At 42.0% G+C, this 14,360-nt stretch overlaps 1 protein-coding gene across 5 annotated transcripts in view; it reads left to right on the top strand.

Moving 5' to 3' along the window:
• The window catches only part of CTDP1 (CTD phosphatase subunit 1), a 201,125-nt gene that overhangs the window by 103,751 nt on the left and 83,014 nt on the right, over positions 1-14,360 (top strand). For 4 of the 5 annotated variants that reach the window (XM_075062883.1, XM_032788427.2, XM_032788403.2 and 1 more), the window contains exon 12: positions 13,104-13,279. In XM_075062883.1, the coding sequence (XP_074918984.1) occupies positions 13,104-13,279 (176 nt within the window). Of the gene's footprint in view, positions 1-13,103; positions 13,280-14,360 lie in introns of those variants that run through there. The other variant, XM_075062884.1, reaches the window with a different exon arrangement.

The following is a 14,360-nucleotide window of genomic DNA, read 5'->3' as shown; positions in this document are numbered from 1 at the left end:
TAACAAAATCACAGCTGTATATTTTTACAAAAGTATACAGTTTTGAGGAGGATGATTTAGACAAACCAATGTGCAGATTAGTAGCCAGTTCTGTCAACTTATCTATAAAGATGGGTATATGGAACTTATTTTACAGCTTTCTTGGGTAAAATGTTTATACCTCTTAAAAGAATAAGTGTGCTTTAGAAGAAGTGAAGCACAGGCTTGGCATGAAAGGAAGAATTGTCCAGAAGACTTAGCTTCAGTTCACTGTTTCCTGTGTGACCTTGGGCAAGTCACTTAGTGTCTCTGTGCCTTTGTTGCCCATGTGTAAAATGGGGATAATTGGACTTCCTTACCTCACAGGGTATTGTGAGGATAAATACATTCAAGTTTGTGGAGTGCTCAGATACTATGGTGATAGGAGCAAGATACGTGCATAAGATGCCTTACTTCTCAGTCCTATGTTCTATGTCTATTATGTACAGACTTAGACATTCTTAGAGGAGTTTTATGAAATGTACATAACATATTTACAAACTTGGGACTTTATCCTCCAATTTAGAAAGTAATCAAGTCCTAAAATGCTTTTTTTTTTTTTTTTATTTGTAGGTCTTTTTCCTTGCTTTCTCTAACAGCTGTTGGTCCTGCAATAGAGCATGTAATGTTTATTAAACAATAGATCATCCTCAAAATATAGTTGACTTAGCAAAGGGGGAAAAAATTAGATTTTGTAAAGTTTTTTTTTTTTTAATCTAAAAGTTAACCTTGTTGCTGGGTAGCACTTGATTCTTACCAGCCACTTGAGTAGGACACTTATTCAGGGATGTTCTCAATGTACTTAAGCACACTGCAAAAAAGTCTGGTGTAAATTATGGTATACATAGCTATGCAATTTTATGTCGTTCTCTGTACTGCAGTATTCAATTTCTGAGGAGTCTTAGAGGCATTTGATATTGTTCACGCATCATGTTGCAGTTGATACACTGGGCTTTTCTCCACTGTGCGCCAAAAAAAAAAGCCCATTGCCATCAACAGATACAGATGAATGAGTGTTAAACATGGTTTAACCGCACATATAGCTAAAGATAAACCTCATTCAGCACCTTGTCACAAAATGTGGTTAAAACTTAATAGACTTTATGCTGAAATGCAGTTTGTCCTTGGCTGCACTTGCATTCAGCAGCAGGTCAGCTGCAGAAATACGTCAGTTTTGTAATACATAAGACCTACCATACTAGGTCAGCCCAATATCTGGCCCAGTATTCTGTCTCTAGCAGTGGTCACTACTAAAGCTTCAGGGAGAATGTACAGAAGAAGGCAATTTTTGGAGAGAACAACCCCAGTCTTCCCCTCCTGTCTTCTGGCAGTCAAAGGTTTAGCCAGATCATTTTGGCTAATAGCCAATGATGGACCTGTACTCCATGAACTTACCTAGTTCTTTTTTTTAACCCAATTATACTTTTGGCCTTCAGAACATCCTCAGAGAATGAGTTACACAGGTTAATCATGCATTGTGTGAAAAAGTATTACCTATTGTTTGCAATTAGCTATTCATTTCATCGCTTGACCTCTGGTTTTTGTATTGTGGGAAATAACACTTCTCTCTCCACTTTTTCCACACCACTCATGATTTTCATAGACTTCTATCATATCATCCCTTCACTGTCTCTCTTCTAAGCTGTTCCTTACCCTTAATCATCATTGTCTTTCTCTGAATTTTTCCCAGTTCCACTATATCCGTTTTGAGGAGAGATGAACAGACTAGGCTTTCCTGTGAAACCAATGCAAGAGATTTCAGTAATCTCAGTAAAGAATTAATAAGGAAATGCTACCCATATTAAGAGAGGTCATGCATTCAGTTAGTTTTGTGTATTAATAGCTGCCATGTGAGAGAAATGAAGTACCAAAGCAAACTGTTCTCTGCTATATTTGCCCTATGATTCTACTTCATTTCTCAGTTCTGTACAAACTGAATTTTTAAGCAAATTTTTCATTAAGTAGTAGGAGCAGCAAATGACTTTAGAAACAGAGGTTTAAAAAGTTTGATTATACAGTATCTGTTTCTTAAATCAAGTGATTTATATTTATATTGCAAGAACTTCTGAAAAGCAGTGACTTGATATTCACTGAAGATGCAAAGCAACACGATGAGCCTATATGTGCTGTAAAGATATCCCCTCCCCCCCAATCCTGTAAATTTGCAGCAGCTGGAATTATTAATTTTTATGTGAATACAAGATACTACCAGACATTGGATTTAATAAAGGAATGTATGGTTAAATTTAAGTCCAAATAATATTTATATAATTGCTTTACACATGTCAAAAAACCTAAATAATAAACAATATATCCATATAGTAAAAAACATTCATAAGCATTTGATCAAAATACTCACAAATGGAGATACTCTGTTCAAGAGATACAACACACTCATCCTGACTTGCTCTTGACTTGATCAGATAGGATCTTAGAAATACTCCTAGCAAGTCTTTCTCTTTTATACAGTGCAACAAATAAGTTATGTCATGCTGACCGTTACTGTCTTAGCAAAAAGAGGTTTTGGACTGTTTGAGTGTCACACCTTTCTTAGCCTTGACTAAAACAGGATACGGTAGTTGGTTCTCCTCCTTTCATATTATTTTAAAACTATCTGCGCCCAGCATTTCATCAACTTGTAGCATACTTAAATGATAGTAACTATCCCTTTAGTTCTTGTGAACTAAATAAGTATTTTTCCATAGCTAAGGAAGGTAATTGCTATGAAAACCTATAGCAGTTGTTAAGCTAACTGCACCTCTGGTCCTCCTGGTTTTATTAAGAGCATCCCCATTAGGTCTCAGGCTTCAAGCCTTCCCCTTTTTCTTTGAGTGGAAACACAGTTCTCCTCTTCTGACCAGAGGCTGGTCTGTAGTTCTCTGGTACTAACAGTGATTATTTCAGCAAATCAGACCTAAACTAAGACTCTGAAGGTCTGTGCCCACGAGGAGTAATATCAACGATATCCAGTCAATACCAGATTTACAATGGTGCCACTGGCCCCAGGCCCATGGTCAAAAGGGGCCCTGGCCTGCTCTTCTCCACCCCCTTGCTCTCTCCTGTGAGATCAGAGAAGCTTGACACTGCTGGTTGCTGTGGCTCCATGGCAGTCTCTGCTGGGAGTAGCCTGGCTCCTGTCCTGCCTCTTTCCTCAGCATGCTACATTCCCTCCCTGTCTCTGATCAGCTGCTTGCGGGCGGGGAGTGAGGAGGAAGAGGGAGCCTCAGCACACTCACAGCTCTGGGGAGGAGGAGAAGAGGCGGGGGTGAGGCCTTGGGGAAGGGGCTGGAATCGTGGGGCATACCCCCTCCAGCCCTCTGCGTGAGCACCCCCATGACCTCAGCCTACACCCCCAGCCCCCTGCCCTGACTCCTGCACCTCCTCACACACATCCAGCCCCCTGTCCTGACCCCTGCACTCCTCTCACACCTCCCCAGTCCTGACTCCTGCATCCCCACACACACACACACACACCCAGCTGCTGCCCTGAAACCTGCACCCCCACATCCCCACCCCCATCCTCAGAACCAAACAGGAGCTGCCCCACATAAGTGCTCCGTGCCCCAACCCTGAGCTCCCTCCCGAGCTCCTGGCCAGACCCCGCATCCGAACATTTTTTTACAATATTGGGAAAGCTCATTAAGTGGTCTGTCAAGACCCTCCGTGATTTTCAAGTGGTCTTTGGAAAAATAAGTTAGAATACAAGAACAATCAAGAGACCTCACTTTATTTTAATTTACTTTCTATTACTTATAGGAGGAGGATGAAGGAAAAAAAGAATGGAAAAACAGGGGCGGGGGAGATGAGAGGATATTCTTTTTCTTGGCTGGGTCCCAAGTAGGAGCCCCAGATATGAAGCTGAGTAGAGGCCTGGGGGGCCCCACAAACTCTAAATCCACCACTTGCTGTCACATCACCTGGGCTGGGCCAGTGTAACCACTAGGCCAATTAGGTGACCGCCTAGGACGTCAAGATTTGGGGGTGCGAAAAAGCGGTGCCCAAAATTTTTTTTACGCTACAGTGGAGTCGCATCTTATGTGGGGGTTAGGTTCTAAAGTCACCATGTAAGAGGAAAATCGCGTATAGTGAAAATTACCATACAGTATACACTAGACGAGGAGTCTTCAACCTACGGCACGCATGCCAAAGGTGGCGCACAAGCCGATTTGATTTTTTTTTGATAATGGCAGGCTGTGGGTCCCGACTGCCGCTGAGCCTACTGTCAACCTTGGGTACTGTTCACTCAGCTGGCAACGGGCTGAGCCGGGCCAGCAGTGGGCCGGCTCCTGCCAGCCGGGTTCCCGGCCGCTGGCCCTGCTCAACCCACTGACAATCCAGCTGCTGCCCCTTGCTAACCAAGGTCTCAACCACTGGCCTGTTCAGCCTCCTGCCGTTCACCCATGCTGGCAGGAGGTTGAGGGGAGTCGCCAGCAGGGACCCCAGCTGGCAGCTGAGTGAACGGAACCCCAGGCCGGCAGCAGGCTCAGCGGTGGCTGGGACCTGCAGCCTGCCACTTAAAAAAAACAAACAAACAAACAAAAAAAAACAGCTTGCGTGTCACCTTTGGCATGTGTGCCATAGTTTGAGGACCCCAGTTCTTATGTATATTGTAGTTAATAGTAATTTTCACTATACATGATTTTTCCTCTTGCGCACTGACCTTAGAACCTAACCCCTATGTAAGATGTGACTCCACTGTATTCATTTTTTAAAATTTATAATAAGTGAAGCTCCGGGGGCGGTGAGGCAAGGTGAAAGTTTCGCCTAGGATGCAAAATATGCTTGCACTGGCCCTGGATACTGTATCAGCTGATCCCCACAGTCTCCAACCTACCTGGGCAGTACAGCAGACATGGCCCTGGCTACTAGATCCTCTCCACTCCCTAGCCCACCCACCACTTGCCCCTACCTGCTTAAGGCTTAGCCCTCTTACTTATAAAAATGATTGCTTGCCCCTCTCATCCCCTCAGGCTTTGCTAGCAGTCCTGTTGCCAGGTATCCAGTTTTAGACTGGAAACTCCAGCAGAACACGGGACCTGAGTGTCCGGTTAGCAGTGCTGACTGGAAACTAAATGTCTGGTTATAGGCGTAACCACATTAGCCTCCGCTCCTCCCACTCCCAGCACCCAACCCCAAAGGGCTGGAGTGGAACCTGTCCTGCTGCGGGAAGAGGGGCAGCTCAGTGCAGAGAGAGACAAAGAGAATGGGCTGGAACCAGGTAGGTACCTACCCTCCCCAGCCCTGCTGCACTTGCAGTTTACCCCAACCCCTCCCTTGCTCCAGAGACCAACCCTAGCTCTTGCCCCACTGTGCTTTTACCCCGGGCCCCTTTTACAATCATTCTCCACGGGGGCCCACAAATATGTTTGGCGCTGGACCAACAAAAAGTTAATCCAACCCTGTATCCAGTAACCAAACAACCTTCTTAAAGCCAAGTATTATTTATTTAGAACAAAAGCATTTCAGAGAGAACAAATCTTAAAGCAATAAACCACTCTAGACAGATGCCTGCCTTCCCTAAGACTTACTAGTCCCCAGATTCAGGGAAGGCCCCGACTTCTTTAGACTTCTGCACAGAGAGACTGTATCAGCCTGTTCCCCTGAATGGCTCCTGAAAACTGACACCCACTTCACTTCCTGACAGTGGCTTTTTAACTGTTTATAGCTCTTTCGGTCTGTTGGTTCCCAACACTGTGTCACTTCTGCCTGTAGCCCTCAGTGTTTGCTGGGTGGAGGCTGCTTACCTATAGCTCTTGTGATGTTTTCCTACTTTTCTCACAGTCCCCTATTAAGCTAGATCAATGTATTCATGTAGGAAAGTCCTATACGCAGTATGTAATAACTTCACCTCATTAACCATATCACTTAGTGTTTATAAAATACATCTCCATAGCCATCATAGCAGTGATTATATTTTTCTGCAGCCTTGCAAAATTTTAACTGCTGTAGTAATCAGTTCTGTAGTTTGGAGTTGTATTGCTTTCAGAAAAAGGTTTTTATCTGAAAACTAAACTTAAACTTTCAGGAAGGACATAAAATATTATACATAATTTTGCAAAGTGAGTGAGTTTTTTATCATGTGCCATCTGTTTGTCATAAGAAAATTTAAATTCTAATACCTCATACAGATATGTAATGTATATTTAATACTGTACCAGACTTGTATCTATTAGGTATCTTTCTTTAGATTGTCATTAGCTCTTTTGGTTTTGAAAGAATCTTTATTTTCCACTGAGGCAGTTTTGTTAGGAAAACATTAATAAAATCAATTTTCTGAGATATTCATCTCATTAGTTGCTTGTTTGCTGTATCATGAACATAAGAATCACTGTATTAAGACAGAAGTATCTTTATCAGTCAGACCAATGGCCAATGCTGGATATTTCTGAGGAAGATGTTAAAATACACACTCTCTCCCTATTTATGCAATGGTATGCTGTCAAATAGTTTATCCCTTAACAAAGCTAATGGTCAGTTTCACTTTAAACAAGAGGGAAGTGGATGGCTCTTGTAATTTTCCTAACTAGTCATATTAATTTAATGTTTTTTTTAATCTTACTAAGCTAGTAGAGGTACATAATTGAGGCTTTTTTAATGAACTTTTCCAGAGCTCTTTTCTTCATATTTACTATTCTGACTCGATATCCTGGTTATCCACATAAATGCATAATCTTGTTTTGAATCTTTCTAAGTGTTTGGCCTCGGTGACATCCTATGACAATGAGTTCCATAGTGTAATTGTGCATTGTGGGAAATCGCATTTCCTTTTATCGGTTTTGAATTTGCTATCTTTCAGTTCTGTTGAATATGCTGTTGGTTTTGTGTTGTGAGACGAGATTTCCCTTATGTGTGACATTTGTTATGTTGTCTACTTTTCATCTTGTCCTTTCTAATTTGTTTGCTTTCTTTTTTCCAGTCTTTTCAATCTTTTTTTTTTCCTATGCCTCAATCGTCATCTTTTCATGTGGTACTTTCCAATGTTAGGAGACAGCATGCTGGACTAGGTGGCCCATGGTCTGATCTGACATGTCTATTCCTACCTAACAGTTTCTGCCTAATGTTGTAATGAAGATAATACTGGTGTGCGAGGTCATGTTTGGGTGCTGAAAATATGCATTATGGCTCTTTTACAGGGTTTGTTAGCAAGACGAGATGGGCCTTGGTAAACAAAATCTTTCAATGCAAAGATACTACAGCATAAGTGTCAACAAAAGGGTCTGTACAAAACAGGATTAATCAATGTACACTAGTTAACCTGTAAAATTTCACTTTGTGTAAAAGTCGATCTACAAAAGTTTAGGATAATATGGGCTACTATCCTGTTCTATTACATTATACAATGAATGCAGTAGCGTTATCTTGCATGTTTAAAGTTAAAGATAAAATTGCGGAGCCATAAATAATTGAATCGCAGCTGGCATCATTTGTCACACATTTTAAATGATTTTACTAATTCCAAAAATGGGTGTGGTCTCTTTACTTTTAGATTGTTGTGAGGCTGTCAGTATTCCTCTTCTCTTATGCCTTCTGAGACTTCTGTTCCTGGCAACATAAGTTGGGGAGAAGCAGCAGCAGAAAGTAGCATATGCAACTGCTCTCTGAAATGCCAGTGGCTGTCTGGTATTTGTAATGTGGGGAAGTATGGAGCATCTGGGTCCTCCAATACTCATCTTTTAGGCAGGGCGCTGGGAGGAAGCGCTTCCTTTTCCTCTGAAGACCACAGATGGTGTGGGGGAGAGAGGGCTCCTAAAGAGGTCAGTGAAACTACCCCACAGAGGTCCCTCTTACAAATCTGTGTGAACCCTGTGATCTGCCTCTGCATTCATCCTCTCTGTCCTATCTGTACAACCTGCCAGGAGGGGCAATCAAGGTCCTGAGTCTCTCAAGACCATTCTCTTTTCCTCTCCCTTCTTCCTTCTAACCTGGCCTCTTCAATAGATTTCTCTCCTCTGAAAAGTGAGGTGGGGGGAGAATATGTGTGAGAGAGAGAAGGGGAGAGAAACTTGTCCTTTTTTGCTTTCTCTGGGAAACAGAGGCAGGCACTTCTCTGGTTCTGCAGGAGAGGAGTGGGAGGTAAGCATGCTGGTTTCACTGCATGATATTCTGCTCATCACTCCCAGCTACACTCTTCATCCTCTCCTTTGCCTCACATATCTGGTCTGAGATCTCAGAAGGAAAAGTGTGTTACTACCTGAGTCTATATATTTTCAAGAACTGCAGTCTGTTTGTTCTTCTAGTTATTGCATTTAGGTATTTATAATATATCTATTACTATTAAAATTACTTTAGAAAGATCACAATGGCTTTTGTTTATCTTCCCACTGACACTCTTCTGAAGTGACACCAGCCACACTTAAAATAAGCAAAATAAAACAGGAAGCGCGCTCAGTGCAGTGTATCATCTTGTAGCGTTTGGTCTTAAGATTTCATACCTACTGTTTGGGACTTGCAAGAGAAATTATCCTGTAGGGAGATTCCTTGTCCTGTCCAGAAAGGATGAAAGACAAGAGGCAATGGATGTCGTTTAATTAGGGTGCAACTTTATTTACTCAACGTATCTGAGAATACCAACAATAAATTGAGAGTGCAGGTTGTCATTCACCTATGTGGGAGGGCTACCATCAGCTCTTACCCTTCCCATCCTGGTCCCATCCAGACCAGGAGCATGTGCAAGGTGAGCAAGCAGGGGCACAGCCCGCCCACCCACCCCCAGTCAGCGGGGGCACAGAACTCCTTCAGGGCTGGGAGAGTGAGTTCCTCCGGGAGAGGGCAGGAGATGACAGCTCCTTTGGCCCTGGATCCAGCTCCTCCAGCTGCCAGGAGAGAGTGAGCTCCTCTGCCTGTGTGGGGAAGGGAGAGAACCAGCTCTGCTGGCCTGCGATACATGGGGAGAACCAGGTCCTCCGGCTGTGTGGGACACATAGTGCCCCTCCAAAAGCAGCCAAATTTTTATTCCTGTGCATGCACCTGACCCAGATCATTGCAGCGACCTGCCGGCCTCCCATCATATAAGGGTTAAGAAAGACTAGAAGGGGTGTGTGTCTCTATGCTGTACTGGATATTAGGACCTCCAGCCCCTCTTTTTCCATCTTCCTTATGGGATGCCATCCTGTAAATCCACTTCCAACACCCGTTTATCGGAAAACTGTATCCCCTCTGTGAACATGTACAGGGGACACCTGCCACCTACTGAGTTGTGACATCTTGATCTAACCTCGTTACCTCCCCAACCTGCTGTGGGGAAGCCAAACAACCCCACCCCACTTCAGCCAATTTGGCATTCTCCCCACCCAGAAATAAAAGATGGCTAGCACACGCCCACAGTAGATAATAAAAACCTGATTCTGTTTTGATGTATGGATGGGAGGGTGGGTGCTATTGATCAGAGAGAGAGAGAGAGTGTGTGTGTTCTGGATAGCAAGGGTATAAATACCTTCCTCTTCCACCAGTACATATGATGGGTCACTGTCCCTCTCTGGTCCAGCTATTTACTGTCCACTCAGGTAAGTCCATTCCCTTTTTCCCTCCTTTGTAACCCAAATGCAGTAGGGAGCTTGAAGGAGTCCTGTCCCCTTCTCCCTCCCCCCACTTTTTCCCCTCCTGCTGCCCAGGCAAAGAGTCACCACGTTCAATTGTGGTTAGCATGTATGACCAAAATCAGAGGGATTGAATATAACAGAGCTGATTTACATGAATAATATACTGTTTTGTGTCATGGTTATTCCTGTCCTAAATTTCTCACAGAGCTCCACGTAAAAATGAGTGTTATCCATGTGACCTAGAATAGACTGTTCTGTAATCCTTTTTTTTTTTTTTTTAATCTTTAAATGGCATAATTGGGAAAAATGCGTGTGTGGCATTTTTCCAAATGGTCAGGCATTAAAACTATTTTTAAAAGTATACCAAAAATCCAAGAATCAGTGAATGTTTTTTATCTTGCATGTCAACGTTTTCAGACTTCAGAAATTTTGATTCCCTTTTCTGTTTTTGTAAAAATGCCAAAGAGCTATGAGTTAGGATGCAATGTGGCAGAAGCAACCTCATTTGAAAGACATTCAATTGATTTTTGGGCTAAAATTAGTATGACTGGAGAACAAAAATGACCTAGGCTGCTCTTTGAGGCTATAACTAGTTAATTCCTAGCATTTCTTTCAAGCATCAACAGCAAGTGACCCTCTTTTGATTTACCGTCCACTGCCGCAAAATCCGTGTCCTTCCTCTATGGGATTCATGAGATATACGTATTTTGTCACTCTGCATGTACAAAGGCATTTTTGTCAGGTTAAGGAGGTGGGGGCATTCATAGCCTTTGAGAACAGGGTATGGGCATATTGTAAGTTGGGAGCAATTGTGCGGTTTGTCTTAGGTGTGTATTTTCAGACCTTAAAGCAGTGGTGTGCGTGTGGGCACATGGTATAATTGATTTATCTTCAGTTTATATTATTGCTACTTTTGGCAGCTGCTTTTGGCAGCATGGGTGATGCTCTCCCACAGTGGAGATAAACTATTTCAAAGAGCGCGTTATGACCCTAGCTACCCCAGTATTCACATCCTACACGTTAACTGCAATGATATTCATACAAAATATGCCTGGTGAGCTACCATTTGAAAATTAACACAAGGGTCATAATATCATTGTACAATGTATGTAACAATGCTATATGTGAAATTATGAATACTCATTGATATTAGGCTTTAAAGTCCATGAATAAAAGGTATTTAAACCAGGCATGCATGTCAAAAGGCATTGATAAACAGGTTTTCAACAAACAAAGGAAAATGGCCACGACCTCAAACTAGCTATGGCCAAATTTCATGGGTTATTCACTTATATTAGAGATTTATAGCAGGAATAGATAATTTCCATAGTAGCAGCCACCAGCGGGGGAGGAACCAGTATGAAGCCTTATCCTCCAAACCTTACGGATCATTTACTTAGCCTGCATTAGTGAACTTTATCTGGTGGTATCCTTCTGAAGAATACATTTCAAAGAGATCTATAAAGAGAGGGGAAACCACCTCCTAAGTTATCCTTCACCTTCAGGAGACAAAGAAACCAAGCAATTTGATCTCTGTGATGGGTCCTGGTCAGGCCAGCCAGTAAAAAGGTGAAAAGAAGACGAGTGTGAGACACCATCTTGAACAGAGACTGTATTTTGCTAGATTAAGTTTCAGGCTTTTAGATGGTTTTTTCACTTTTATTTGCTTTTAACTGTCTCTACCTTTATTTCTTTTACTTGGTATCACATAATCCTTGCTCTTCTGTTAATAAACTTGTTTTACTTTTAATCTAAACCAACCCACTGCTGTGTTTTGAATTTAAGTGATTAACTCTCGTTAAAGTAATAAGCTGTGCTTTGATCTCTTTAAAGACCAGTGAACCACTTTACTTCCCTGAGTGTTCCAGGAGGGAGTGGGACGCTTCAGGGCAGACATTTTTAGGGAAATTTGAGATTGGGACTGTGTTGGGATCATGTTGCAAGTAGTAACTTGCTGGTGGAGATGAGGCTGGGCCTGAGGTGTTGCAGGCAGGCTTCTGGGGTCAGACCGCTGAACAGAGACACTCAAGGAACCACATGCTTGTCTGTTGGTGTTTATGTTGAGAGACACAGCAGGAGAGTGTGAAAGGCATCCGGGGTTATAGGGACGACTCTCGCTGGTCACAAAAACATTACAAGGGTGTTTGGTTATCCTAACCCCACAGGAGGTAGGGTATTCCCCTTTTTTTTTTTTGAATCTGGCATTGCCCTGCCTTAACCAGAGAAGGGGGATTAGAAAGATCCAGGCATTTCTTTGAGGCCTGGCGTTTGCCTCATACAGTAGCGCTGCAGCAGGTTGTGGCCTGGGTCAGTCTAGGGTGACCAGATGGCAAGTGTGAAAAATCAGGATGGGGGTGGAGGGTAATAGGAGCCTATATAAGAAAAAGACCCTAAAATCGGGACTGTCCCTGTAAAATCAGGACATCTGGTCACCCTAGGTCAGTCATGGGAATAAGATGACCCCGGTAGGCCTAAAAATACTAGCACGCTATGGATTTGAGCATTGAAAATGATTAGGCCCTTGATAGGCTGGGGGATCTGGGGTCTTAACCCACCTCCTTTTTCATTGCTGCCAGGACATGTTGCTTTTTGAAGAAAATTTAAGGTTCAGTAGAGTTGCAGTCACTTGTCCCAAAGAACCCAACAGTCCTGCTTCCCTTCTCATTGCCCACTACCATTCGCACTGAGAAGTTAGTGTGTGGCAACACCACCTACACCTTCTTACTCCTTTTCTACCTGTAGTTCAAATGCTTATTTTAAAAGTATGGAACCTCTTGCGGCATCTCAACACAGCACATGGGTTTGTTTTCTTTTCTTTTAATGTTTATTTCTGCAGCTGCAAACCTAGATTGAATAAGGATATTTTAGACTAACATAAAATCCATGCTAACTTCTTAGAAGCAAAAGACAAACTGCTATTTAATTAAATGTATAAATGTTTTGATAGACTTGTCGTCTTAAATGGGAAGCAAGTAGTCAGAATCTGATTATAACAGTATCTTCTGTATCTTCAGTTCCTGTCATACAGTATCATTTGGGGGAAAAAAGCCTTTTGCTAAAATTAGGTTTTTAAATAGGAGTGCCTGAAAAAAGTAAAAATTCTTATTAACTGAAAACATATTTAAATATATGTTTTTGAACAAATGACCAGCTGTAAATTGCTGTGGTGGTGCAAAGTTTGTCCCTTTAATTTCTAAAGAGTTTGCCCTTACCAATAATATGGCTTCATGGCTGTATCTATAGTATTCCTATACATTATTTTAAAAGTCATTTAAAATGGAATTGTATTGGTGGTGGTGGTTACTGTAGCTTAGTATATATCATACTTGTGTGAATATAAACTTAGTTTAATCTGCATAAAAATGTTGTCAATATTGTGGAAACCTTTGACACTGAACTTCATATTTTTTTAAGCAAAAAGAGCAAGAAAGCTGTTTATAATACATTTTAAAATGGATAATTACAAGTTACAAGTCTAGTAACTGTGTGAGAGTGATATAATTAATAACTCAGTAGAGCACATACTGACTATTGACCAATTGGCAGGTTGATGACATCTTAGGAGAAGGCAGTGATGATAGTGACAGTGAAAAAAAGAAGACAGAGGAGGGAGAGAAACCACAGAGTAGTGCAACAGAATCGCTAGGAATGAAAATAGAAGAGAGGCCTGGATCATCATCATCCTCATCAAGTGAAAGGATCTTAACAGGCAGTGTACCCAGGTATGAGTTCTTCAAATGTAAGAATGGTTTTTATATCAGAAATTCAACAGAATGATATTTAAAATGGGATTCACTTATGCTTTATATAGCGTCTTCTAAAAACAAAGAGTTGGAGTCTTCTACAGAAAATGTTCATAAGAAATAAACACAAGTTCCTCCTCAGCCATTGTGACCGAAGTTCCCTCTAAGGTGGGCGGCTGCCCAGTAGGCTGTCAAGTGCTGTGCACCTCAGGTGTCCCTCCCCTCACTGCCATGATGCTCCTGCCCTCTGCCTTGGAGCTGCTCCCAGGAGCCTCCTGCTTGCTGTGCAGAGGAGGGGAGGTGATGTTGATGTCAGGGTGTCCCCATCCCCTGGCCTCTGTACCCCATCTCCACCACAGGGCTCAGGACGGAGGGAGCTTGCTGGCAGCTGCTGCTGTCTGAACGAGCTTATCTACTTAAAAGGGCAGTGTACTTTAAAGGGGCAAGCAAGTCTGTCTGTCTCTCTCTCTCTCTCTCACCTCCCAGTACATACTTGTATTATTGTTGTTGTTACTTCTTGATACTACTTTCAAAGTGTGTTGTTTTAGTTTTTTGACTGGTCTGTTCGTTTCATAATTTTTATTTCTCTCTTATACTTAAATTTAATTTTTTGAGTAATGAGTTCTAAAATGCCTAGCCTGTCCTGGCTGGAGTAATTATCCCTGTGGTAACTTTTTAATAAAATATATATAGCATATCTAGGTTTTTGATTTCTACTGGTGGTGTACATCCGTACAAAATTCATTCCACACATGAATGGAAAAAATTAGAGGGAACACTGAAAGTGTAACTATCAACCAAATTTATATTAAATCATAAACACAATAAAGGAATGCTAATAAGGTTGAATAGCCCTACATTGAAAGCCCACTCAAACTTAATTTTTCCAAGTCTGCAGCAATATAGAAACAAATAAAGTATTACCTTCAAGATGAGACCCTTTATTGTCTTAAATTTCCAACCAGTAGGTTCAGTATCCATCTACCACCAATTGGTAAAGAATCACATGTATTGTAAGGATGCTCATTCTGCCTTCCCTCTGCTTTCCTTTGGGGCTCCA

Source organism: Chelonoidis abingdonii, chromosome 2 (assembly GCF_003597395.2).
Source record: "Chelonoidis abingdonii isolate Lonesome George chromosome 2, CheloAbing_2.0, whole genome shotgun sequence".
Taxonomy (NCBI): Eukaryota; Metazoa; Chordata; order Testudines; family Testudinidae; genus Chelonoidis; species Chelonoidis abingdonii.
This window is presented reverse-complemented; position numbering and strand designations above follow the sequence as displayed.